The sequence below is a fragment of the Dermochelys coriacea genome, chromosome 11 (assembly GCF_009764565.3).
Source record: "Dermochelys coriacea isolate rDerCor1 chromosome 11, rDerCor1.pri.v4, whole genome shotgun sequence".
Taxonomy (NCBI): Eukaryota; Metazoa; Chordata; order Testudines; family Dermochelyidae; genus Dermochelys; species Dermochelys coriacea.
Genome location: NC_050078.2, coordinates 23,893,051 through 23,920,597, shown reverse-complemented (window position 1 = coordinate 23,920,597; position 27,547 = coordinate 23,893,051). Strand labels below are relative to the sequence as shown.

Genomic DNA, 27,547 nt, shown 5'->3' with positions numbered 1-27,547 from the left:
TCTAAAATCAATGTAAAATATATAGCAAGTGTTATTTCCAATATATTTCAAACTCTAGGAATTATGATCTGAAAGGCGTATAGTATGTGGAGTTAATGTTCGATTCCAGGAACCTCTGAGGAAATATATTCAGTTTCTACTGTGTAAAGGTAGAAAATTAGTATGTGAATAAGATCATCCGCAAATGAAAGAATAATTCCAAATCTTATCTTTTTTCCAACAAAGTATAGAAATATTGGATTCTAATTTTACTAATTCCTGATGCAGACAAAAGTTTTGGTAAGGGGATGTTGCATAGTCAACTGAAGACTCAGATTGCTTCTTGGCTTGCAACTATTACTAAAATGTCCACGGTTTCACTTTTTCTTTTATGATGAAAGAACACTTTAAAATTCTATTTGTTTTGATATCTGATACAATATTTAAGAACTGAAAAATTATCAAGTAAATCACATACTAGAAACATTTTCCCTTAATAAAAAAATATAGTTGTAGACTTTGTACACTTTGAAATTTTTGTTAATGTTTAAAATGTTGTTTGAAATGAATGTTATTTTAAAAAAGCATGAAATTACAATTGTTTAAAGTTTATTATGACAAAATTAGCTATTAATACCTTGCTAAGTATTTGAGAGAAAATGTGTATCTTGGTCTTTCTAAGGCTAAGGACAGATTTAAAACAAAACTTTCTTTCTTTCCCCCCCCAAAACTTAGCAAGACAAAAGGAAACAATTCCTTCTGAACCAGGTTAGGCGAATGTAATAAAATAAAAACAAAATGCACAGAAACACATTAAAATGCATTTGTTTTGTCATTATAATTTGAAAAAGTGATTGTTGACAAGACCAGGAAATAAGCTGAAGTTAAAAATAAAGTCCGCCTTTGGTCAGCATGTTGCATATATTCAAAGACTCTCATAAAGTAAACATATTTTAAAAAGTGCTTTGAATTTCACTGTGTAATTTCTGGCCAACAGAAATTATAGCTGTATCTTCAAAGTTTTTTATATGTCAGATCAGTGACCATTATGCAGAAGGAATAAGTTAAATACTCAGTACTTTAACCTGTTCAGTTATCAAAATGCAAATATAAACATGATAATTTCTCTTTAGATTTGCTATTTGATAACTTTCTGACATTCTTCTGCAATTATAAAATATTTGGGTTTGATATTATGGAAGGTTATGTAAATTATTCCTCAAGAAAACAACAGTATAAACCACTAAATGCTTTGGCAAAAGATTCTTGACAGTATTTATTAAAATAATACAAATTTTGTGTCCTGAATCACATGATCTGAAGCATGTGTATAAAATTAAGATGTCCCAACATCTTGGCACTTTTCTTAGACAATGTTTAAGTGTAACGTTTGAATTCCTATAGTTTAAGAACAAAACACTTTATGTCAGGTAATTGTTATTGCATGAATATCCTTGTTTTTCTGCAGCATTATTAAGAAAAGCTGTCCATACTTCACCATGTTGTTACATGTGTCTGTCTGCTGATTATAAAATGTGTTAAACGGTATTTAAAAAACAAAAAAATGCAGAGCCGCGCTTTGATTTATTCAGTGAACAAAACATATGCTCGCTGTTCTGTTCTATGTAATTCATATGATCAATAAAATTATCTTTAAAAAGAGCAACTTTGGCAGTTAGAAGGATTATACTGCTGAACAGGGAAAATGATTTACTTCTGCTTTATGCAGTCAATTTCAATGCTATTGAACCAAAAGGTGTTTTTTGGCTCACTGATATATTGTTAATGTATATGTTTATTATTTTTAATCTTTAGGATAGAAGCTGTATATTGTGGTTGCTATCCACTATGTCCTAATGCTTTGGTGTATCCAGAAATATTTCCAGGTAGCTGCTTTAATGCACATTCTTTTTGTTGAAATTTAATACATGATTCATGTAAAGTTTGAGAATAAACTTAAGCAAAAGCAATTGTTTATTTGGCAAGCCAACATGTTAGTGTTAAGGAAAATGTTATGTGTTTTAATACATTAGACTAAGTTTATATTTACCATCTGTTCTTTCAAGATAACACAAAAGCAAGTTTTGAAATAGCATTCTTCATTGTTAGCATACACAACCCATAATGATACATTTTTATAAAAAGGTCAATGCTGCTGCAATGGCTTGCAGATTTTTTTAATGATATACAGAGAGAAAAATAGAGGCCTGAAAATCACACCAAATTATTTAAACAATTTAAAACTTAATAATATGCCACTGTGGTACAGGATACACACTAATATAGTACCAGTTCTTTGAAAAAATCTCATCACTAAATGTATCACATATGCATTGTGTTACGTTAGAATAATGTATTTTAATCACCCAAAGGAGATGTCTAAACAGCACAACTACACAGTCTTATTTAGCATTAAACATCCTTATGAGCTGAGGTAACCTTATAAAATCATGCTTAAATAATGTAAAACACGAGGCGGCACAGAGCAATATGCATTTTTAATTAGTAAAGTGACTAATATCGAGTGTGTGCTTTGAGGTTTTTGTTTCATTAAAAATGTATCTGTTTTTCCTGCAGCTGAATATCTGTATTCTACACCTGAACAGCTTTTTAAAAGGCTTCAGAATTTCTGCAAGAGACCAGATATTGTAAGGAAACATCTCTATAAGGTAGTTGTTCAGAATAGTTTTACAAAATATAATGCCATATTGAAGTACAAAGAAAAAAACTTAAAAAACAACAACATTTAATTAACATACTAATGTTTAAAGGAAACATGCTAGGGAGGGATATTAGTTGTTACACTAACAAGGATTAATTAAACTAGATGCCAATTGTATTAACCTAGGTCTTATGAAATACATACACTTAATGCATGCTACATGCTCTTTTAAAAATTTATTGTTTTCTAAAATGACTGTCCTTTACATTTGGACCCAAGAGGCTTATAAAAATGAACCTGGATTAATATAACTCATTAGTTTAAAAGGAAAGTAAAAGAAAGATCCTACAATTATATTAATGAGGATAAACCTACCGTACTATCATAATTTACTCTGCAGTCTTCAAGAAGTCAAGGTGAATGACATCAGGTAAGTTCCTTTTGCCCCTCTTGGAACTATTTTGGCAATTATTGTGAATATTTAACTCTTTGTACTAAAAGTTTAAACAAAGTAAAAGTTAACTCTTAATGTGCTTATAATTTCTTATATGAAGAATTTAGAAGAAAGTTTACTGAAAGCATCATTTACTAATATTTATCCTACCATTATTCTTTACAATTATTTCTTTAAAGAAATAAAAGTTTAATTTGTTGGAATGACCAATAAAATTCTGATCCATTAGTCTATGCTAAACTTGCTTTCAGATTTTTAAGATGCATTTGTATCCCATAGCAGTAATTAAATTTTTCTTTAGCTATGTGTTTGTAGATCATGTACTGATTTTTACATTATTTCACTAATAACCTATTATCACATGGTGATGTTTTCATAACATAGCTATTATTTTTACATGTGCTAATGTGAAAATTTACAACACTGAGTGCTAAATTAGGGTTCTTACAAGCTTCAAGTGCCCTTGGGACTGGCGCAAGGCACATTGCCTGAGCATGATAAAGGCATAACACGTAGCATTTTAAAAAGTATCTAGGTCAGTTAGGAGCCTGACACCTATTGAAAGTCAATGGGACTTTGGCTCTTAAGTCACATAAGCACTTTTAAAAGTTTCCCCAACATCTTTAGAGGTCTGGAGGAGCATGGATAGAGGTGCCTCTTGTGATACCTGTTCAACAAGGTTAGCAAGTGCTCTCTTTTTCTCTGTAGCCACCCCAGCATGAGGTAGTGGACCTGCCAAGTAAATCTCTCCTAACCTGGGCCACTAATACTACCAGCAGCACTCATCCCTCTATCCCCATGCTCCTTGCACTGTGAACCAGAAAATGCCTGGCCTCTCAATGCATTCATCACCTGCCCCCGCCCCTCCTTTAGCACACCCGTGCAGGAGGAGGTATAATTTAGTCCTGAATATACGTTTGACTTATTTTGTGACCTAAAAATAGACATTTACATAATGATACATCAAAATAAGATGTTGTTTCTGCAGGAAACAGTTAAACTTCAAGTAAAAAAGGAGAGAACCAAAAATGCAATTTAACACCCAATTTCAAGCTCATTATCTTTCATTGTCTATTAACTTGGCAATGGTTCAGAAGGTAGCTCATAATAGTTTAAAATGCTGACTGAACACTTCCAGTATTCAGCATTACTTCTTGAGTCAGTACTATACATGGAGATTTCAAAGAGAAAACAGTCCTTAAACGTTTACCTTGACATTTCCCAATTTTTTGGGTTCGGTTAGCAGTTTTCTTTCACATGGATCTACCTTATGTGTATGGATTCCTAGCTCCTGCATGAAGGGAATACTAGGATACTGAAAACGGAAATAGTGGCAGAACCAACATTGATAATAAAAGGGTATGATATCAAAGTATTGCACGGAGAGGCATAGCCACATAAGCAAATGCTTCATTTGTGTCCAGTGCCTCCTTTTGAAAAAACACTCCTTGGTGAATGAGTTATAAGTAAAGTGCCACCACAGAAATGGAGCAGTTTATCACATCACTTCAAGTTGCAGATTATTAACCCTGCAACTGAGTGTTTGCATGTTTTAAGCATTTGTAGTAGTTTTTGAAACAAGTAGCACTGGAAGGACTGGGAAAAAATCATTTTAGAATTACAAAACCAGAGCTTGATCCAAAGCCTGTGACAGTCAGTAAAAAAGATTCCCTTTGACTTTAATGGGCTTTGGATCAGGCTCTGAGAATGTGAATACAGTTCTTCCTTTTTGCACATAGACCCAAATACACAAGAATTGTTTATTTTGCAAATAAACTACCATTAAAAGGTTCTGAAAGAATGTCCACTTAGAAATGTGTTGTAAATTAAATATTTCTTAAGACACTTTAAACTAGCAGTAAACAATACCTCAGCAGTGAATTCATCTGGGGCATACACATGTTTATTCACAGATATTAGTTGCTTTACATTTAGGAGTCCATATACAGAATGTACAGTAGTGATACAGGAAAAGTGGGAAAAGAGATCTGATATGGCAAATTGCTCCTTTTTTTTTTTCATAACCTTTTCTGGCATGCTCCATTACTAGAAGTTCAAACTACAGCTGTCTGTTCCTACAAAGAGACATAAAAACTCTATAAAAGCAAAAAGAATATTTTTCCTTTACATTTTAGACATTCTGTCTCATAAGTCTTGAAATAGAAATAAGCCTTTGCTTACATTTTCTGCTCATTTTTGTTGCCATTGTATTACTAAGAGTATTGAAAGTAGTCAAATACATTGCTGCATTATTCTGTCGATTTTATGCAGTGTTTGTCCCAACTTATAAAGTTAGAGGCAAAGGAAGATAGAATGATACTTGTTACAAAAAAGGCAATCAACTTAAAAAATCTAGGACACTAAAGGCTATGTTGTGAATAAGTCTTGGGTGCACTGTGAAGTATAAAGTTGAAGCCAAGTACCTCTGAACGCCCAAGCAAAGCTGATATCTACCAGAACACAAGACCTGGAGTGTCACTATTTGTGTTAATGGAAGTTCAAACGAGTAGTCCCCCCTCCCCCGCCCTCCAATCCCATGAAAGTGAACAAGCTAGCACAATAGACTGTAACAGTTAACTGTATATTACATAAATACATATTTATAGTATTTTAAAAACATACATAAGTAGTGTAAGTACCTAATAAGGACTTTTCATGGTACACACTGTTTACCCTTTATACTTAAATGGCATTGACAGCTCATTTCAACTTGAATGCTCCATCGCACAATTGATTAACAGATGAAGAAGGGATAGTTATCACACAGAATCATTTGTTATCAATTATTTGCTCTGCTCTAGTTTTATTTAGCTAAAAGTTAGTCTTTGGTTTTGTATATTCTAAGCCAGTACACCCTCAGTCAGAACTAAACAAATAACAATGGCACATCAGCTCCCAATGCCAGCTTAATGAGCTAGGCTTTCTATCAACTTCAGCTCATACAGGCAAATTCATTCATATATCAGTTTAACTGAGAGCTGAATTTTGCCAGTTTTCTGATATTACTATTATTATTTCTGTAACACCACAAGAGTACATTACATGCATATGAAAAGATACATTACCTGATTTTTATCTCATTTACACCAGTTTAAATCAGGAGTACCTCCACTGAAGTCAGTGACATTACACTGGTGTGAAACAAGTTTAAGTAAGTAATATCCCAATCAGGCCTACTTCCCCTGCCCTGAGTAATTTACAGTCTAAGGGCTCAATCATGCTATTTAGTAGAACTAATCGGAAAAAATTCTGATGAATCATTTTTAGTCAGGATTTGCCAATTAATCAAAAATGAACTGGTTTTTGGAAATGGTTTGATTTTGACAAACTTCTGATGGACCACAGAACCTCAAAGCTTGTGAGTTTGCACTTGCAGGGTTTCCAGGCTCCCAGTTCCCTTTCAACCTCCCATGAAGGCTACCAAGAATACAGGGCTTCCTGGGCTTCCAGGCCCATCGGCTCTGACAGCCCGCTAGCCAGGCTGATAAGGAGCTGGAGACATTGCAAGCCCTGGAAGCTGCTGAATAGAAACTGGCATGACATGATTCTTGTCAGTTTTACTGCTGCCCAGTGGTGACACTGGTCGGTCTCTTGTTAACTTGACACCAAGAGTCTGTTCAGTTTTAACACTGCTATTCAGTAATGGGCAACAGTTAAACTGGCAAGAGTCATATCAGCAGCTGCCAGGGCTTCCAGGGTCCCTACCTGTGCTGCAGCCTGCCAGGCAGACAGCCAGGGATCCTTATAAGCATATATTGTTTCTAGAATGAAATATTTAATGATTTCAGTTCTATTAAAATTTCTGAGGTTTTTTTCTCTTTGTCCCAATTCAAGGCAGAAAAAAATGTGGAAATCTCAAAACTTTTCCTGGGTTGGGAAAACCATTTCCCATCCAGCTCTCCTAATTAGGCATAGCTAGGTGTTGCAGGCTGAGCGGGCTTAGAAGGAGTGCCAGGAGGCATTCTGAGTTTCTTGGTGCACAAAAACCAGTTGCACACCTGCATGGAGTGCAACATATACCTGCCCTCACCACTGCACAGCTGGCTAATTTCATTGCTATGAGCATGGTGTGGGCTGTTCCTGCTCTTTTTGGGGTGTCATGCATCCAAGAATAATAGCACAGGAGAGCAGAGACTTGCAGTTCTATGCAGCTCTTATATAGGTCATGCAAGAGCATGGGGAAACTTTACTCCTTAATCATTCCTCCCCTCCCCCAGGAAAAAATAAGTTGCTCACCCACATAAAGCCGAAGGGGAAACTGTCCCATTATGAACACAGGAACTGCAATATTGGACCAGATCTGTGGTCCATCTAGTCCAGTATCCTGTGTTCAAACCATCCCTCACTGGATGCCTGAGAAGGTCTAAGAACCCTGCCATAGGCAGATGTGGAATAATCTACATGTGACATTCCCATCCAAGGTGTTATACTAATCTCTAGTAGTTAGAGTTTTGCTTAAACCCTGGAGCATGAGGTTTTATGTCTCTTCCCAAAACTGTAATTTACTATTATAATTCTGGATATTACTGTTATCTGAATAAACATCCAATCACTCTTGAATCTTGCTACATTCTATGGTGATGAGTTCCACAGTATAAGGATACATTGAGTAAAAAAGTATTTCCTTTTATTAGTTTTGAATTTTCCACCTTTCAATTAAATTGAATGTCCTCTCATTTTTGTGTTGTGAGACAGGGACAATAAATGCTCCCAATCTCACTCTATGCCATTCATGATATATATATATATATATATATATATAGATCATGTCCACTCTTATTTGTCTCCTTTCTAAGGTAAATAATGCCAATCTTTTCAATCCTTTTTGAAATGGATGACCAGTACTATACACAGTATTCCAGATAAGACCATGTCATCAGTTAATATAATGGCATTACAACATGTTCTGTATTATTTTCCATACCATTCTTCATGCATACAAATATCTTGTTTACTTTTTTGACCATAGCTTTTTTGACAAGATTCAGAGGTCTTTAATGAGCTGTCTGTGGTGTTCACCACATCCTTTTTCCTGATCTGATAAAGTTAATTTATAATCCTGTAAGGTGTATGTGTAGTTCAAATAATTCTATCTCGTGCACTACTTTGCATTTAGCAATAATGAACTTCATCTACCATCATGTTGTCCATTCACCTAGCCTGGTTAAATCCCTCTGTAGTTCCTCATAGCCTTCTAATTAATTTTGTGTCATCTGCAAATTTTGCTACCTCACTACTCACCACCTTCATAAGATTAATAAAGAAATAATAAGTGTTAAATAACATCAGACCTAATATGGAAAACTTTGAGAAAACCCTGTGTTATCCTTTGCTGTGACAAAAATTGATCATTTGTCTCCTGTCTCTTAGCCATTTTTTGATCCATGACGACACTTTGCCTCTGACCCCATGATGACTTAGTTTCTTCAGGTTTCAGAGTAGCAGCCGTGTTAGTCTGTATTCGCAAAAAGAAAAGGAGTACTTGTGGCACCTTAGAGACTAACAAATTTATTAGAGCATAAGCTTTCGTGAGCTACAGCTCACTTCATCGGATGCATTTGGTGGAAAAAACAGAGGAGAGATTTATATACACACACAGAGAACATGAAACAATGGGTTTATCATACACACTGTAAGGAGAGTGATCACTTAAGATAAGCCCTCACCAGCAGCAGGGGGGGGAAAGGAGGAAAACCTTTCATGGTGACAAGCAAGGTAGGCTAATTCCAGCAGTTAACAAGAATATCAGAGGAACAGTGGGGGGTGGGGTGGGGGGGAGAAATACCATGGGGAAATAGTTTTACTTTGTGTAATGACTCATCCATTCCCAGTCTCTATTCAAGCCTAAGTTAATTGTATCCAGTTTGCAAATTAATTCCAATTCAGCAGTCTCTCGTTGGAGTCTGTTTTTGAAGCTTTTTTGTTGAAGGATAGCCACTCTTAGGTCTGTGATCGAGTGACCAGAGAGATTGAAGTGTTCTCCAACTGGTTTTTGAATGTTATAATTCTTGACGTCTGATTTGTGTCCATTCATTCTTTTACGTAGAGACTGTCCAGTTTGGCCAATGTACATGGCAGAGGGGCATTGCTGGCACATGATGGCATATATCACATTGGTAGATGCGCAGGTGAACGAGCCTCTGATAGTGTGGCTGATGTGATTAGGACGTCAAGAATGGTGATGGCTTATCTTAAGTGATCACTCTCCTTACAGTGTGTATGATAAACCCATTGTTTCATGTTCTCTGTGTGTGTATATAAATCTCTCCTCTGTTTTTTCCACCAAATGCATCTGATGAAGTGAGCTGTAGCTCACGAAAGCTTATGCTCTAATAAATTTGTTAGTCTCTAAGGTGCCACAAGTACTCCTTTTCTTTTTAGTTTCTTCAGTAACTTTTTGTGAGCAGCTTTGTCAAAGTCTAAGTAAATTATATCTACTCAGTTCTCCTTTTTCCATTACTTTAATGTCACATTCAAAGAATTCTAATAGATTAGTGAGAGATGATTTGTCTTTAATTTCTCAGTTACTTAGATGTTCCATTGTGTTCCTTGTCAGAAATATATAAACAAGTGGGGAAGGAGAGTGACACAAAGTCATGTCATTTGGATTGTTTAGGATAAACAGGCTACTTTTTGATTCCAGGTGGTTTTATTTATTATCTGTGATATTGTTATTCTGATTTAAAAGTATTTCATATTATAACAATAGCAGGGAACAGATGATGCATCAGCCTGCACCCTAAAATCAATTGTTGAAACGTTAAAATTAATGAGCAAAGAATTACAAGCCATGCTGGTTTGTACAATGGAAGATGTCTGGTGTACTTCTCAGGTGGCTTAAGGCAGTTAGCCTCATGCCTCAAAATGCACCCAAGTCACAGACCCAGTATTTGAGCACTTGTTTCCAAAGGCATTTGATGTATTTGAATGTTGATTCCAAAGGTAATTACTGCATTGGTCAAGTTTCTGCTCCTAGATTCTTCTCGACCTAATTGTTACTTTAAAAAAAGAGGACAAGGTGGTTTACAGGGTTTGAAATGAGCCAGTTCAAAGCAGTTTAGTGAACTGTTTTTTTTCTTGAATGTTTGTATATTGTTCTTCCAATGTCAGCTTTCCTATTAAATAAACTCTAGTTCTTATAGTTGCAAAGATAATCTTAAAAATGTTAATGGAGCATAAAGTGATGCAGCGCTGTCTACCTGAATCTGCAGATATCCTGAAGTAATAGCTCTGAGAATAGGGTGAACTGGCCCTCTTAATTTGAATGAAATGTTAACTCTGAAGTCTAATGAAGATAGTTTAAATGGCAATGTTAATTATTTCATTGCTGATAAAATCATACAAGAAAAAAGAGAGTCCATTGTGTTATGGAAAATTACTCTTCTGCTAGTGAAATCTTGTTTTCATGCCTCCAGTGGGGGGAGCTTGTTTTGTGGGTGGAGCTTGGAAGTGTGCCAATTCTTCCTGCAACCCCCCCCCAACTCAGCTATTGGTGGTTTAGGAACTTTTGGTTGACTCATATTCCACTTCTTCGCATAACAACCAGTGAGAGCCTTTGCAGTTTTATATATACAAACAAACAAAACCACACAAATATTCAGTTGTGTGATGGTACTGGCTTATCAGAACACCATAAAACCTAAACATACTTCCACTGATGTACATGAAATGGAGAAGGACATTATAATTTATTTGTATCCTACAGCAGGTTGTTATGAAATAAAGGCCAAAAAATCAGGACTAGTCTGGTAAAATCAGGACTAGTATCCACATTACAGCTACTCAATCCTGTCGATTTTATTTCAAAAATGTTTAAATTGAGTTCAGTGCATGTGAAAAATGATAGATTAAAAATGATGGAGACGGAAGTCTTCGATCCACAGAACTGATAGTAATACAACACACAGAAATGTCCATATAATGCCCTCGCCATAGTCTTCCCTGTCTAAAGGTGGGAGAGAGATTTTGGTCTTCCTGCCCATTCAGTCCTTGGCAGCATCTTTGCTGAGACTGCCAACCACACTTACAGTTGTTTGTTGGCATGAATACTTGTCTAATAGCAAATAAACTGAGACTGCCAAATAATTTCCTGTAGATCATTAAAAAAAAAATCAGTAACTGAGTCACTACTGACCTGGATCAGATTTGAACCAGTGGCTTAGGCGAAGAGCAGGCATCATATCCCTTTCTTAGTCTTCTGGACTTTCCATCCCTTAACACTTAGAAAGTGAGTGTTAAAAATAAGCATATTTGTAAACCAAGTTGTGCTAAAACTCACGATTGCACCATTCTTAAAACAAACTGCCCAGTTCCTACTTTTGGTATAGTAATGCTTCACCTGTGACTGTCCCTTTAAAAGTGAAATGTGTTTCTGGGGAGAGGAAATGAAATCATCACTTAAGCATCTTCTGGTTTTGTTCTGATTTAAAAATTTCTTGGTCAGACATGGCGCCTCCTAAGCGCAGCTACGTGCTGGTATCAGGTGAGGTGTTCGCAGCAAACAGCACTTGTTTACAAAAATGTTCCATCCCGGGATTGGGAGTCTAATACTTTGATCCAATCAGAGGGCAGGATTTTCTGACCCTGGTTTACGGTAGTATTTATACTATCTGCACTACTTCCGAATCTACCTCCGAAGAAATGAAATAGTTCTATGTTAATCAAGCATTCATGTTGTTTTGTTCACACTAAGGACAGCTTTTTTGTGTTTTAGCAGCTCGTGTTCCTTCTTTTGAATCCTTTCCTTTTTCTCATAGGGTGAGATGGATCAGTTTTCTTGGGCAGCACTACGTGGTAAATTCAGGTCTCTGCTCACAACAGAACCTAGGGAAGATTTGTGACAGATGGGGCTAAGTCACAAACTTGCAGCCTAAGGCAAAATCTGTAGAACTTTCCAGAGTGTGCCCATATTTACCTGATCAGAGAGAAAAGAAAATCTGCAGAGGAAGCTGAGCCTGGCTGCTTGTCATAGCTGACACAGAGCCATCTGCCACAAACCTGTGGCGGCTTCAGATCTCCAATCCCTGCCACCACCCCAACTCAAATTAAATACAGATTCCTAGAGACGTTATGATGGTTACACATGTCCTCGGCATCACATGCAGGAGACTGTTCAAAAAAAATATGTGGCCTGTTGTATAACCGCACTCATGTATCCCATATGTGGTGCCACATTGAATTTCCGGTTGAATCTGTTTTTATCCTTTGTACTGGATGACATGGTGCCTGAATTCTTTCTTTTTGCCGACATGATGGCAGCCAAACTGCAGCTTCAAACGCTCACACTTGGCTGAGTTTCTACCTAGGTTGCCAGGTTATCATTGGAGCCTTATTGTGTCCTCAAAGGGCCACAGGGCCTGAAAGGAGGATCAGAGTGCTACTGGACTAATTGGGCAGCCATCTACGAATTGTTTGTAGGCAAAGCACTTTTCTTTTTGCAAATTAATGACTCTCTGGCACAGGGTTTTTAAGTGAAGGTATTAATAAGGGGTCTGGCAGGTATTCCCATGATTCACAGTTACATTTGCATTTAATTAATCTTAAAGAAAGCTGCAAGATAAACAGCTGTAATTCAAACTAGCATGGGAAATATGCTACATGGTGCCATCTATCCGATAAAATGAAAGCTGAGACACTTGTTTTATTTCTCTCAAGGATGGAGAACAAACAGATAACAGTCAAAATACTTCCAATAAAAACCAATAGTTTTTATGTAACTGCAGTTCATCAAAAATCTTTGCATTCAGTTACAAATATAATCTTTTAAAGATAAATCACTTATGATTCTAAGCATTAAGCTGCTATATTTGTTGATGTGAAATGTTTTGAAGATTTAGATTGTACAATAAATTTTTAATAAAGTGTCCACTGCAATTTTTAATTAGCATATCTCATTCATGTATAAGTGTGTACATCCATCTGTATGCTTATCACTGTGCATATCCTTGTGACAGAGTCAATGAATACAATTGTGTCTTTATCTGATGAATTTAGAATCTGTTTTGCAAATGATAATAAAATGTTTTAATAACTCCAAGATTTTCAGCTGTGTTCTGGGAAGAAGCAAGGGGTATACAGGAATTCTCAGTAAGTCATTATGATTTAAACTCTGCTGACACTGCCATCTCTTAATTGACAAATAAGCTTTAACTTCCCTCATTTGGGGCAAGATAGCTACTCTTCCCCCACCTCCAAAATAGCTTCTATCACCTGAATACTAATTGAGTTTTCTTCTTTGGGTTTGCCAGTGTTTCCCTCAGTTCCACAGTATACTCCAGTTCCTGCCATTCAGAGAGGAATGCACTGAGTAATATGTTTCCTTCTTAAACATTCTCTGTTATCCATACTTGTGAACTCTGAACTTGCAACTCGGAAGTGGTAGTTAATCTATTTTGTTAAACCATCAAGCAGTGTAGTGGTCTCAGATTTTACAGTGTGAGAGATACTGTACGCATACTAGTATTCCATGTATGCTTTTTGTTGATCAGGGAAATTATTACATTACATTCTGATTGGTCACTTGTAAACATTGTGATGTTTTACTGATACTGAAGAAATGTAATTTTACAATAATCATCTGTGCATGTATGTTGCTTCTCCCTATTGGTACATATACTAAAATTACTGCAAACTTCAGTTTTAAACTGACCATTAGACATTTAATGCAACAGTTAAAGCTATCATTTCATCCTGACAGTCAATCTAGTCGTTGCTGCACATAAGTAATAATATTACTTTGCACTTGTATAGTACTTTTCATCTGAGTATCTCTGAAAATATTAAATGTCACAACATCCATGTGGAGGCAAATAAGTATTTTTTAGATGGAGAAATTGAGGCATGGTGTGGTTAAATTGCTTAAAATATCAGTGTCAGAACCGTCAAAGGGACCTAGGAGTCCTGATTTCCTGCTCTGGCCCATAGGCAACAATCCCCTCACACATTGTTCTGACACCCTTGCTATCCCAAGGTATGATATTGTGAGTTAAGAACATTGAGCTGTATCCAAAAGCCCATTAAAGACAATGGAAAGACTCCTATTGATTTAAATAATAAATTTGTTAGTCTCTAAGGTGCCACAAGTACTCCTTTTCTTTTTGTGAATACAGACTAACACGGCTGCTACTCTGAAACCTATTGATTTCAGTGAACTTTGTATCAAGTTCAAAGAGAGAAGCAGGCCTTAACTCTGGGTGGGGTATTTTTTTTAGTTTTTGGTTCCATTACTGTTAATTTAATGTAGTCTTTTGTATATGATATTTTTTATAAATGCATCTTTGAGAACTTAATTGATTCTCCACTACTGATGAAGAGTCATTGAAACTTCAGGGAGGGATAGAAGATTCTTTCTAACTGTTCAGATATTTATATATTCCCATTGCTGTAGTAATGGAACTCATTGAGGCACTTTCATGTAGACCTTTTCTAGATTAGGAAAGTGGTCAAGTTTAGGTCAGACTTAAGCTGAGCCTGACCAGTTTTTCCAAGTCTAGTCAAAATTTTAGATGATGTCACAATTTCCCTAGAACCAGTAAGGTTGTTCTTTTGAAAGAAAGTGGAAGTCCCTGTTACTTTTCGAGGCACATAAATTCTTAGAAATGTAGGACAGGAAGGGACCTCAAGAGGTCATCAATTCCAGCCCCCTGCGTTGAGTCACGATCAAGTAAGCCTAAACCACTCTGACAGGAGTTTGTCCAACTTGTTCTTAAAAACCTCCAATGAAGAGGATTCCACAAGCTCCCTTGGAACTCCATTCCAGAGCTTAACTACCCTTATAGTTAGAAAGCTTTTCCTAATATCTGACCTAAACCACCCTTGCTGCAGATTAAGCCCATTAATTCTTGTCCTACCTTCAGTCGACACAGAGACTAATTGATTTCTGCCCTCTTTATAACAGCTCTTAACACATTTGAAGATGTTTTCAGGTCCCCCCTCAGTCTTCTTTTCTCATGACTAAGCATGCCCAGTTTTTTTAACCTCATAGGTCAGGTTTTCTAAACCTTTTATCATTTTTGTTGCTGTCTTCTGAACTCTCTCCAATTTGTCCACCTTTCCTTAAGCGTGGCGCCCAGATTGGACACAGTACTCGAGCTGAGGCCTCACCAGTTCCAAGTAGAGAAAGATGATTATCTCCCATATCTTATATACAACACTCCTGTTAATACATCCAGAATGATATTAGCCTTTTTTGCACCTGCAGCACATTGTAGAATCAGATTAAATTTTTGATCCACTATAACCTCCAGATCCTACCACCTAACCAGTTATTGCTCATTTTGTAGCTGTTCATTGGATTTTTCCTTCCTAAGTGCATGTCAAGCACAACTTGAAATGCTTAGTCTGTGGACAGAATGTACCCAAAAAGTTTATGTCAGCAGATAATTAGAGAGTGTTTGTGGATATGCATGTGCTCATTTATTCTTTGTACTAACAGGATTTAGTATTTTTAAAGTCAAAGAGAACCTGTTATGGACTAATATCCTGATTCCCCTCCTAAGAGGAAAGACTTATCTACCCCATAAGGGTTCAATTTACACCCACTTACGTCTTCAGAGAAAACTTTTGTAAATAAGGGATTCACTCCCTAGACACCAAGAAGAGCTGTGGAAAGGAGAGGCTTTCCTCCATGATTGCTTTAATTCATGGCTAGGTTCATAGGAGGCCCACCTGATGGAGGATGCCTGAGAAATGTTTTGTATAATCAGCATATCTCCTAAGTGCACTAGGCCAACTCCCTTCTTGGGTAGCACCATCAGTGTTCTGGGCTATTCTGACCTATGTCAGGCTTCCAGGCACAGTGGGTGGTATAAGGTTTGTGAGAGGCTTGAACCAGTGCTTTTCCCCTCCATCCCCAAAGAAGAGGATTTCCACCACAAGAGGCATGCAGCCTGGGTGCTGCTATAGTGTGAAACAATCACAGAGTTGTGTTTGATGGTGTTCTTAGTAGTGTCTCAAGACAAACGAAGAGCCAGCCATTCTGCACAAATTCTTCTAAAGCTTTTACTTTAAAAATGTTCTAGATGCAAAATTTGGTTTTCAGTGCTATAGTCCATACTCATGTGTAGCCTATATTTACTGGGCTACTCATGCAAGTAAGAGCTGTAGGATCAGCCCTTGCCGTTATTTATCTTGTATCTATCATTGTTTCATCTACATTGAAATAGGAACTGTGAGCTCTTTGATATAAATTGTTAGTTTCATTGCAGGTCTAGTAATTGCCCTTTTGATCTTTGATGAAATGCTTTTCTGAAATGTCTTACACCAGTGGCTCACCATAGATAGCTCTCTGCCACCTTCACCTGTAATACACTAGGGCTCTGAGCCTGTACTCCTTGCAGGTCCATTTAAGTTGCTGTATATTTTGAGTGTTCTGGGAATGCAGGTTTGTTCCATAAGGAAATTATTTTTCGTTCTCCTGTTGAAGAAGAGAACAGCTCTGTTTACACAACGGAAAATTTTTGCAAAATGTTCCTGCCATTGTTAGCATCAGTTCAGCCTCATGTTGGTAGCATTGGGAGTCCTGGTACAGACATGCTGCCATCCATGTTTTATGCCCTGTGTCCTCTGACCTTGCTCAAACCTGTGCTAAATGAGGATGCTGGATTTGTCTATACCGATACTAAGAGGCTGTGCATATAAAAGAACAACATTAAATTAAAAGTCTGGAGCAATTACTGCTTCTCCATTACACCTGTATAAATCTCCAAGGGGCATGCTCTGGAATAACTGAGGACAGATGTTATCCCTCATTTATATTTTTAAAGGCAACAAATTTCCTTTGCTCAGATCAGTGCAGACATCAAGGAACACCTTACATTGGAAAAATTCAAGGGGAATACTACTACCCTGTAATAGACTAAACTCATTTTTACTAAAATACTTTAAAAATGCTTCAGTGTGTTAAACTAGGCTTCATCTTGAAATTAAATTTTGCCAGACTTATAAAGCTTTGCAAATAAGGTTTTATAATAGAAACACTGTCAGAACGTTAATTATAGGGTAATAAATAGCAATGCTATATTATCCTCTGATATTTCCTTACACTCCTAGCGAATATGCACAGCTGTTGTTGAAAACTGGTAATCCAGTACTATATAACCATATTACATCTAGCACTTACACCACACCCTTCATGTAAGCAGCATCATAGAGCACTTAACAGGGAGAAAAAGAGAAAGCTGCTTCTAAGTAGAAGCCTTAACTGAACAAATGAGCTTTGAATTTTAACATAAGAATCCCAGTCAAACCAGAATTCTTGATCTTGCCAGGAGAGGCATTCCAAAGGCAAGGAGCATGCCAAATACAAAGTCTTTGCTCCAGCATTATGGAGGCAGTACTTTAAAAGCCAGCATAACTTAACGATCAATCAGGACTAGACAGAGCAATAACATCACAACTGAAGGAGGCATAAAAGTTACACAAAGCGTTTGTAATATGGAGGAGGGAGTGGAATTTTAACAAGAAGAATTAAACTCTGGAAGAGCCCCTTTTCTTCTTGATGAGCTGGGCTGGCTGTAAGAAACCAGAGCGACTTCCAGGGCCAAAAGGATGTAAGTGGGGGGTAGAGAAGGAAATCAAGGTTAAACAAGGCCAATATGATCTAAAAATAATAGAAAGCGAGACCAGCCCCGCGGAAGTGCACGAGCCAGCTGCAGTGCCGAACGGTGCCAGCGTGAAGGAGGGAACCAAGTGGGGGAGCCGGGACTGGTTCCGCGCACAGATCGATGCTGTCACGCACAGCACATGCTGGAGCTGCGTTGGTTCTCGCAGGGCTCAGGGGCCGGAGCTTGGCACCCAGAAGATGGTGTGTTTTGCAAGAGATCCAGCAAAGGCGGAGAAACCAGAGCGGAAGGCAGGGAAAGATCCCCTGGCTGGGAAACGTACATGTTAGGAGGCGAAGGGCAGCAAAGGCTGGTACACTGGGGCGGGGGGCGGGGGGGGGGTGGGTCGGAGCCTGGCCCTGGGTTGCCCCCAGAACTAAACGGGTCGAGTTTCAATGCGAACCAGAGAGTCCCGAGTGTGAAACGCTCCCGGGCAGCTGCCAAGCGTTTGCACTGGAGCGGGACCTCCTGCGGTCTACCCCAGGGCCGCCCCACCAAGCCAGGCCTTAGCGTCCATCCACCGGCCCCCCCCCCCCCTCCTTTTGGTTTCCAGGCTGCACGGTCTCCAGCAGCTTCCCGAGAGCGCAGGGCTGGGGGCCGCTGGGTCTTTACAAGTGTCAGAGTTCCCAGCAAAATGCTGCTTGGACCCGTGAGCCTGACACTGAACGGGAAGAACAAAGCGGGCGGGGCGGGGGGGGGGGGAGGTTGCAGCCGAGTTGGGAGCAAACCGGGCCCGGATCGTACGCGCTGCACCGCCCCACGCCTTCAGCGCCGCGTGCTCCCGGAGCCTCGGGTCCCCCCACCCAGGCCAGAGCCCAGCCCGGGGGGTCGGCGGCGGGGAGCACTGACAAAAGCAGCCGCGGGGAAGCAGCAATGGGGTCTGAGGCTGCAGAGCGCTTGTCGGGAGCAGCCTCCCCCCGGCGTGTTCTCCTTTCGTGGCTCGCAGCTATGTTCTCTGGCTCTCGCATCCACTTGGCTGTTCACACTGGAGCGCGAACGCTGTGATACTAGGCCAGGAAAATAGAAGCAGCAATAAAACAAAAAATCAAAAAAGAGGGGGGGGGGGCGGCTGGACGGCCTCTAATGAATCGCTTCGGTTTAAACACTTAATTTAAAGCTTAAAACGCTTGGTGAGTGACGATGGGGGGGGGGGAGCAGAAGCAAAATATGCTCGAGTGGAGTATTAATAGTCTCCCCCCCCCCATCTTCTTTTTCCTTCCAAGAGGTTCCCCAGGCTCCTGGGTACATCAGCAAACTGTCCTCCTACATGCTGGAGCGTGCAGCTGCAGCTCGGCCCCGGGCACACACGTACCCCACAGCCACTATCGGATGCCTTTTACATTGACACGGATTCAAAACGGAGAAGGAGAGAAGGGACTTTCTGAACAGTCCCTGGGCTTCCTGGGGCAGCGCCCGTCCGCGGACCCATGGCAAACGCGGGACAGGGGCTGTTCGCCTGTAATCCGTAGTTAGGGGATCCCACACTCCCTGGCTAGCCCTTTGTGGCAAACGCCAAAATATGCCACCGCATCTCCCAACCCTGGAATAAACACATTTGAACCAGCGAGGGAGGAGGTGCGGGGACCTCTGGAGACGGGAGCTGGAGCTTGCTTTCAGTGGGTTGTTGGGCTTTTTGGGGGGCGGCATTTAATTGATGACCCCCTGCACCTTTTAACCCTTTGATTGTCCCAGGGAGAAGCAGAAGGAGATGGAAGTCAATGAGGCGTGTTCTGTTTCTCCCCAAAGTTTCCATGGCGATTCTCCACCCACCCCGAGCTAGCCTCACGGCTCTTCCTAATTTCTCACCGACGTGTCGTTTAAAAGAAAAGTTATTTGCTCGGCTAAGGCTGGGCTCTGCAGACGCTACTGCTGCTGACTTTCTCTCCTCTGTCCGGGGTGGGGGGGGGCCCTCCTCCCCCCCCCCCCAAAAAAAAGGACCAAGAGGGACCCGTGAAAGGGATGCGGCAAGCGAGCGGATTTGTTAGTTTCCCGGGACCGCTGGCTCATACTCTCCGGCGCAGCTGCCAGGAGCAGCGCGCTCCGACCGCGCCGAGTCCCCTCCCCGCCCCTCGCCTCCTGGCCGGCACAGCCCCGGCTGCTGGCCCGGCCTGGGAGTCGCTTCTAATAAATCCCCCAGAACGGGGGCAAAGGCGCGGGGGCTGCGCAGGGGAAAGAGAGAAAAGACACCGGGAGTTTGGGGGGTGGGGGAGAGCAGTGGCAGTGAGGCGAGGGGCTAGCAGCTGAAGTCCTATAGCAGTGCCGCTCTCCCAGCCATCCCTGCTCCAGTTCGTTAGCGCTCTGTTTTATCGGGTCTCAAGCTCCCTCTTTTTGTCCTTCCCGGCTCTGCGCCTCTGGGACCCCTTTGCGAGTAGGTTTGTGTGTCTTTCCCCACCACCCCTTTTGGCTGCAGCATTTTCTGATGCAAATCTCCGTCCCAGGCAAAGCGAGCCCAAGGAAGGTGTCATCCGTATTAACCACGCACGCACGAAAGGCTGCAGCTTTCCCTGCTGCAGAAACACTGGGGGCACAGGCAAGGACAAAGTCTGGCATTTAGTAACACTTCCGTCTCCTACCTAGCCCCAGAAGGGGAGCCAAGGTGAGGATTTATGCATTGTCGCGTTTTAGGAGGGGCGGAGGTGCGATCCTCCGCGAAAACAACGCTTGCTTTGCTAGATTTTGTCGCTGATTTTCGATCGGAAACTTTGTTCCCGTACAAAGCCCCACGTGCTGTAGAAAGAATGTTAACAACAGAAGATGTGTTGTCCTTTGGCAAGTGCGTCGTTACTAGCTCAGAGGGAAATATTTACTAATGTCCTTGTACACCATTTATAAATAAATGACCAACAAAGCCAACAATAATAGCAGCAAAAATCACTGCTTTCCCCCTGGTGTTTAGTGGCTATGCAGTGTTATGAAGTTTAGGTCCAGGCTTGGTTTGTATTTGACTTTTCCCTATGTGATGGCCATGCTTGTGTCAGCCTGGTTTGCTGGCGTGCTGCAAGACTAGCCAGTAACCCGGCAGAGCAGTGACTGCGTATTCGGAGTGCAATCCTGACCCTCGTGAAGTCCGTGGGAGTTTTGCTCTTGACTTATATCGGGGCAGGTTCACACTGTATATTTCAGAGCTGTTTTTACACTCAGGCAGGATAGATCTGTTGGCCTTTTTCCTTAGCCCAATACTGTATCATTCACATTTCCCAGGGCGTTGGCAAAGTGTGGTTTCCCTGTGACAAGGTGTTGGTGTCTGCATAAAAAGGGAGAGTTGAAGATCAAATTAAGGAGAGTGGGAGGGATCCTTGGAAAGGGCTTAACCTTTAGAGCTTTGAAGGCAAAACAAGGCAATTCACTGGAAAGACATGTCTGTAAACAATGATAATTAGCCTTTTTCAAAATCATAATACTGATTAAAATCTCTGATGAATTATTTATTCATCACAGAACCTCTTTGCAGACCTGGGAATACTGATTGAAAACTAAATACCTCCTTGATTTTGTATTGCAAGCCGAAAGAAGCATAAAAAGGGTCTAAGAGGGGCATGAAAGAGGAATCTAAGCAAACGGAATTATTTCAAGATCTGTTACTTTCTTCTTCTTTTCCTGTCAGTAATACATCTCCCCCCCCCCACACACCCCCGCACAATTTTGCTATTATGAAAGTGTTTCTTGTACTAAGTGCAGGTGTTAGACTAAATTCAGTTGGTACTAAAATTGCAAACACACTTTCGCTCCTAGGAAAGCAATTGAGGAACTTCTTTTAACTCCATAACAGCAGGTTAGGCAGTAAATGCACACTGATGGTCAACTAGCCAATTATGATATAAATATCCCTTGTTCACAGAGAGGTGTTAAATGAGCCTTTAGAGTACAAAGGATCAGACTGTCTAAGCTACAATTTGTGTTTCATCCCATTATGTCTCGCCTAAAATGGCCCATGCCACTGTAGGTAATGTGCACACGGAACATGCTTTTCTCTGTTGATGTTAGTTTACTTTATTTCAATGCACACTGTTGTTTACTTTTTCAAATTTAAATAAATGTCAGCATTGTATAATTTCCATGTTAACAAAGCGGTGAGCAAAATCCCTTGTATGTTTATAAAATATTATTGTTTAATTCACATAGTTTAGGAATTCCAAATGTTGAGAATAGGAAGGAGGCCAAATACCATCTGTTTATAGCTATGATGCATCGTCATATGTGTACTTAAAAAAAAAAAAAAGCTGGGTCCACCATGCCACTATTTTATTTGTTCAGAATATGGTGTGGAGTTAAAATCGCTGGCTGTCATTTGCAAGATTCTCTGGAATGGTTTAAATTTAAACAGGAAGGGAGGAGAAGTGGCTTTCTGTTTCTATCAAATTAATCAAATGGATTATCGCTCCACCACAACCAGTGCAAATGCTAGTTGTGTCACTTTCACCCAGCCTTTAATAGTCTTGAATTTTGATTTAGTCATCTTTTTATAGATTCTGAGAAACAGCATGAGCAAGATTTTTAAAAGTGATTAACAACTTTGGATACCTCATTTTTCGGGTGTCAAATTTCATAGAGTCATATTTAATGATTTTAAGGCCAGAAGGAACCATTATGATAATCTGATTTGACCTTCTGCACAGGGCAAAGAATCTCACCCAGTAATTTCTGCATCAAGATTATAGCTTCTGCTTGAGCTATATTGTGTCTTTTATAAAGATAAGCAATCTTGATTTAAAGACTTCAAGGGATGGAGAATCCACAATGGTTCTCTGTAAGTTGTTTTAGTGGATAATTACCTTCACTATTAAAAATTTGCTCCTCATTTCTAATCTGAATTTATTTTGCTTCAGCTTCCAACCATTGGATCTCATGGCTTTTTTCCTGTTAGATTAAAGGACTGTCTACTATCCAGAAATTCAAGCCACCTTGAAAGGCTCTGATTTTCCACAAGTGCTTGACTCTCACCCTCTGAAAGTCAGGCTCTTTTAGGATGTCTCAAGGTGGGCTCCCAAAATCACTAGTTACTTTTGAAATTTGAAGTACAATATGAAACAAAATATGCATTAATAAGGCAGGGAAAGTGTGCTAGTTAATAATTAAGTACGCTATCAATATATTGCAAAAATACCTGTGAATATTAGTAGGTTTAGAACTCCAAGTTAAAACCCTGTTAAAAATAGTATATACTCTAGCAAATGCCATGCCATTGAATTGTTCATAACTTACATTCTAAATAAAAGGTAGTGTGTATACGTAACAACAAAGGGAGTATCCCTGAGTTAAGTAGATAAGAAGATTTTTGTTCCAAACCCCAACTAGTTAGTACGTCAAGCCTTATAGATGTCTTTGTACCTTTAAGAGCTGGAGAATCCCTAATAAATGTACTTAAACTTCCTAGTGAGGGCCAGTGTCGTGAATGCAGAGATTAGTGTTAGCATTACTGTGCTTTCTAAGTGCATCACAGCTGCACTTGATCCTGCTAGTGATAATGATGCTTGGAATTACTGAGGTGTCTGGATGTCACATATGGAGTCCTTTCCCCAAGGATGAGGAATAATAGCTGCACTCAGGTGGTATGGGGAGGGTAAGAACAGATTTGCAGTTGTGTTTATGTCTGGTGCATGGTGACTCTCAGTTGTGCCAATTTATTAAATAGAAAGGTAGATTCAGAACCAGTGCTATGTCTTCCTAGCTCCTGCAGCAGGGGCAGTTGTACTAGGTTTGCAAAGGGACAGATGTACAGGTGGGGGGAAAATACTATAGTCCTGTTCCAGCATTGACAGAATACAGCATCAAACATTCTGTGGCCAAATTCTTAGTAATTTTCATAATACCACATTTCAGGAGACTATACGCTGTGCTGAAATGCCTATAACTCTGTTGTTTGAACTTAGTTTTTACTGTTACATTTAAATTACAGCATCTTGAATTATTTAGCTACACCCAGTTTAAAAAGTTAAAACTTCTTTTGCTACTGTGCACAGTACTGTGCTGATGTTTCTTATAGCTGATCGTGAGACTTCAAAAATCCTCTCCCTTATCATTGTGCCTCCTTCAAAATCAGTCACTTAGGCTCCCATTCTAGTAGGGCTGATTTTCCTGTTAATTACAAAGAGGAAATGCACAAAGCACCATTCTTAATTAACCATGGCAAATCAGTATCCATCAGTATAGGTTATTTGGTCCATAACAGAGTATATGACTTGCTCATGTAAGTGCAAACATGAGTGGAAAACCAGGACAAAGGATAAATTCTGACATGAAAGTTTGCACCAATTCATAAATGCGCAGCTTATACAGTCCCAGCATGGAAAAAGGTGACTTTCCAGCTTCAGATATGCAGGCATGCATCCCTGTGTATTATTATTCCAGGGCTTGTTATCCTGTGTCTCTGAAGCTGTGACAGCTATCAAGGGTGTAGACTGACCAATGATAAGGCAGATATCTGTCCAGGAGGAATTGGATAGAATCTCTTTATTTATGTATTACTTCATTTTTACACGGTGGAGTAGTTTTATGAGATACCAACTTTAGAAAACAGTTTCTGACGGTGTAAATCCCATGTTCATTCTAGACTTGTTTCCATGCAGTCCTTGTACATTGCATCACATGGCCAGTGGAGAGGGAATTGTATTTGGAATCTCCTGCAAGTACACAGATAAATTCTGCCCAGATGATGGTGGGTGAGCATATGCTTTCAATATTACTTTAAAGTTCATTTAAAGTAAGTAGCATCCAAAGTATATGTTCACCCACCCATTATTACATGTAACCTTCACACCAGTTTTGTCCTGCACAAGAGGCCATTTGGGGAAATATGTATAAATTAATTATTTTCAAATAGAACATTTATAGTGTGGTCCGGAGGTAGATATCCATGAACTTTGGGGCTCCCCAAATCAGGAAAGGCCATGGCCCCCAGCTGGGCAATAAGCCATCTCAGCTAAAGGGAAGTTTAGCCTACTGCACTAGGATAAAATGAAAAAAAAAAAAAAAAGTGAAGGCATCTTCAGTTGAAGGGCAATCTCATGTTCCTGACTGAATATTTCCTAGGAAACTTTGAACTGTGGCCCATGGTTACGGTATCTCATTCTGCCAATGTCAAATGCCATTGTCTTGAGTCTCAGTGAAATATTATACAGTGTGGGAGAGAGGCTGTTATTGTTATTGTATTATTATGTAGCTGTAATTCCAGTAATGCTTGCAATGTGCTAAGCACTGTACAAACATAGTACCATAACCCTTCATGATGCTTTACAGAGGTTGAGAGGCAAGGCATCTGCCTGAAAGATTACCATCTGTATTTGGTGAATATGAAATATGAAAAGGACAGGCAAAGGAAAAGATCTTAGGAAAATCAGGATGGGCTAACCCTAAGATTATGAGTGATCGGGAGGACACTGGAATGATGGAGTTTTGTTTTGGAAGCAAGATGGGCAAAACATGTTTTGCTATGTTCAGTGTAAGGAAATGGCAGGGCAGCCATGAGGCGATATTGGAGAACTAAGAAGAGCTGCAGCCTAGACAAGGGAGGGTTACTGATGTCAAATGGCTATGCACTGTAATTCACTATTTGTCTGCCCAGTTGTCAGTAACCCTGAGAAGAAACTTCTTCCATATGGAGGAAGAAAAGCATGATGCAAGCCAACCAAGAACCCAGGTAGGGTGGGATCCCAGATTCTAGCCCTGAGAAGGATTAGTGACTACGTGGTTACATTAGTGACTACATAGCCTTTGCCTACACTTGTGGTGGCATGTAGGGTACATGTAGCTACCCACCGCAGTGGAAGGCAGACTCCATGCTTGCTACGGTGAGTAGCTACAAATGGCAATACAAGCCCTGCACGGGGGAGGCAGTGGGGCTCTATGCTGCTAAACACAGCAGTGTAGATGTGGAAGGCACCGCTTGGGCATGTAAAGAGCCATGTAGGGTATATACCCTGGGATTCAGGCATGTAGTGCACTCTACTCTACTCATCTAAGCAGTGCCTCACCATCTGCACTGCTGTTTATACCTGTGCAAGCTGGGCGCGCAGGTCTGTATGCTGCATGCCACCATAAGTGTAGACCTACGCCTAGATGCAATCTGTCAGTTGATCTGTATTCCTCCTTGGGCCACAGCACCTGTGGAGTCTTGCCAGGTCATGGAGCTCTAATGGGCTTGGTGCTTCAGAAATGTCAGCACCCAGGACTGAGGCCTTAGACCAAGCAAATATGCATTATAGCCTGGAAAGATCCTTTCAATTTTTCCACATGGCACCCTGGTTATGGCTACACTAGTTTATGTCAGAACAGAGTTAGACAAAGCTAGTCAGAATTAAAGATGACGTATTCAATGAGATAAGATAAGAACATAGCCCCAAATACATCATATTAACTTCTAATGGCAAAGGGGCTGAGCACCCACATCTCCCACTGCCTTAACTGGGCATGGGAGGAGGTCATCCAATACCTTGTAGGCTCATGGACATTTAACTATACTGTCATTTGGACTTTAAGTGAAAGGAGGGAGGTTAATAAGCTTACTCTAGCATTTACAGAGATTCGAGGGGAGCTGACCTCTGACCGGCAGAGATCTAAGGTAGTTTAAGAATCTGCCTCTGAGAAAGCACCCAAGACTGTAGTGTCAGAGTGAGCTCCATGCTCTCTGGCACATCACCTTTAATGGCTGCTGTAGAAATGCTGGTAACAAAGAATTCATTTCTTTTGTTTCCATCTCCAGTTTTATAAAGGTCTAGGGTTGACAAAACTCCCTTCTGCAAGACAGTGGGCAGGAAAAAGCTTTAAACTGGGAACTGTTGAAAATGTAAAGTCTTAACCTAAAATACATAATCTTCCAATTTGTTTGCATTTAAGAGATAAATAAAGGAAGCTGGAGTTTCATGTCTCTGTGCTGGAATATGTTCTTTTTCCATCAGGCTTTCAGGTTTTCAGTGCTGTCCTGTGAAAATCCTACAATCAGCAAAACTCCTCATGTTGAAGTGTTTAGCTAACAGAACACACTGTATGAAACTCCAAAGATTTATGTACAGATTACTTTCCACATTTCACATAGTGCAATTCTTTGGAAAAATTTGGATAACGGTGGTGTGTCAATGCTATTAATAGATACGTCTAGCACCAAAGTGTGCAATATGATTAACAGCGTTGGCATCAACCACATACAGTGTGATCATATTATAATACTGTTTGATGCAATAGTATCTTTGATCAGTTACAAGTGACGAGTATCATATCACATCAAACAATATGATACAGTCTCATTGTATGGAATTATGGCTGCTGTCAATCAGCATGTGGCCTACTCCTTAAAGTACCACCTTTGGGGAATGGAATAAAATGATAGCTACACATGCATTAATAAATAAGGTGTTGCATAAATTTCATACAGACCTGTTGAGATTTTGTTTTTCTTTGATAGCTATAACCATTTTTTTTCATTTTAAACACTAACATGGTCAAGAGTTTACACAGTTTATGTGAATGGCAAAGAAGGGCTCTGTATCCTTTTGAACAGTGTTTGCAAACCTTCTGACAAAAATGTATTACTTTAACTTATGCATTGTACTTTGGGGCTAGCAACCTCAGTATATATCCACCTAACTTCTTTTTGCTGTGGCTTCAGAGCATCTCTTCTTCTAGCTTCTTGTTGCCCTCAGGAGGAGGAGGTGGGTCTGGTTATTAAACGTACATATGTTTACTCTTGCAGTTTGGTGCACCTCATCTGATTACCCCTATTTGGACTTTGAGAGGGCACTCTTCAAACTACCGTCTCTTCTTTGGGGTTGATGTATTCACATTGATGGTGGGGCGCATACCCCTTTGAGATAAAAGATATGTTTGTAAATAATAGGGTGGGTGTGGTTTAGGTCATTG

At 39.9% G+C, this 27,547-nt stretch overlaps 1 protein-coding gene across 10 annotated transcripts in view; it reads left to right on the top strand.

Annotated features, from left to right (window-relative positions):
• GTDC1 (glycosyltransferase like domain containing 1) overlaps nt 1-27,547 on the top strand; it is a 327,811-nt gene that overhangs the window by 295,680 nt on the left and 4,584 nt on the right. For 7 of the 10 annotated variants that reach the window (XM_038421580.2, XM_043505085.1, XM_043505092.1 and 4 more), the window contains 3 exons: nt 1,795-1,865; nt 2,557-2,648; nt 11,852-13,621. In XM_038421580.2, coding sequence (XP_038277508.1) covers nt 1,795-1,865; nt 2,557-2,648; nt 11,852-11,935 — 247 coding nt within the window. In that variant the 3' untranslated portion in view covers nt 11,936-13,621. Of the gene's footprint in view, nt 1-1,794; nt 1,866-2,556; nt 2,649-3,041; nt 3,072-11,851; nt 13,622-27,547 lie in introns of those variants that run through there. The other 3 variants (XM_043505089.1, XM_043505090.1, XM_043505088.1) reach the window with 3 other exon arrangements.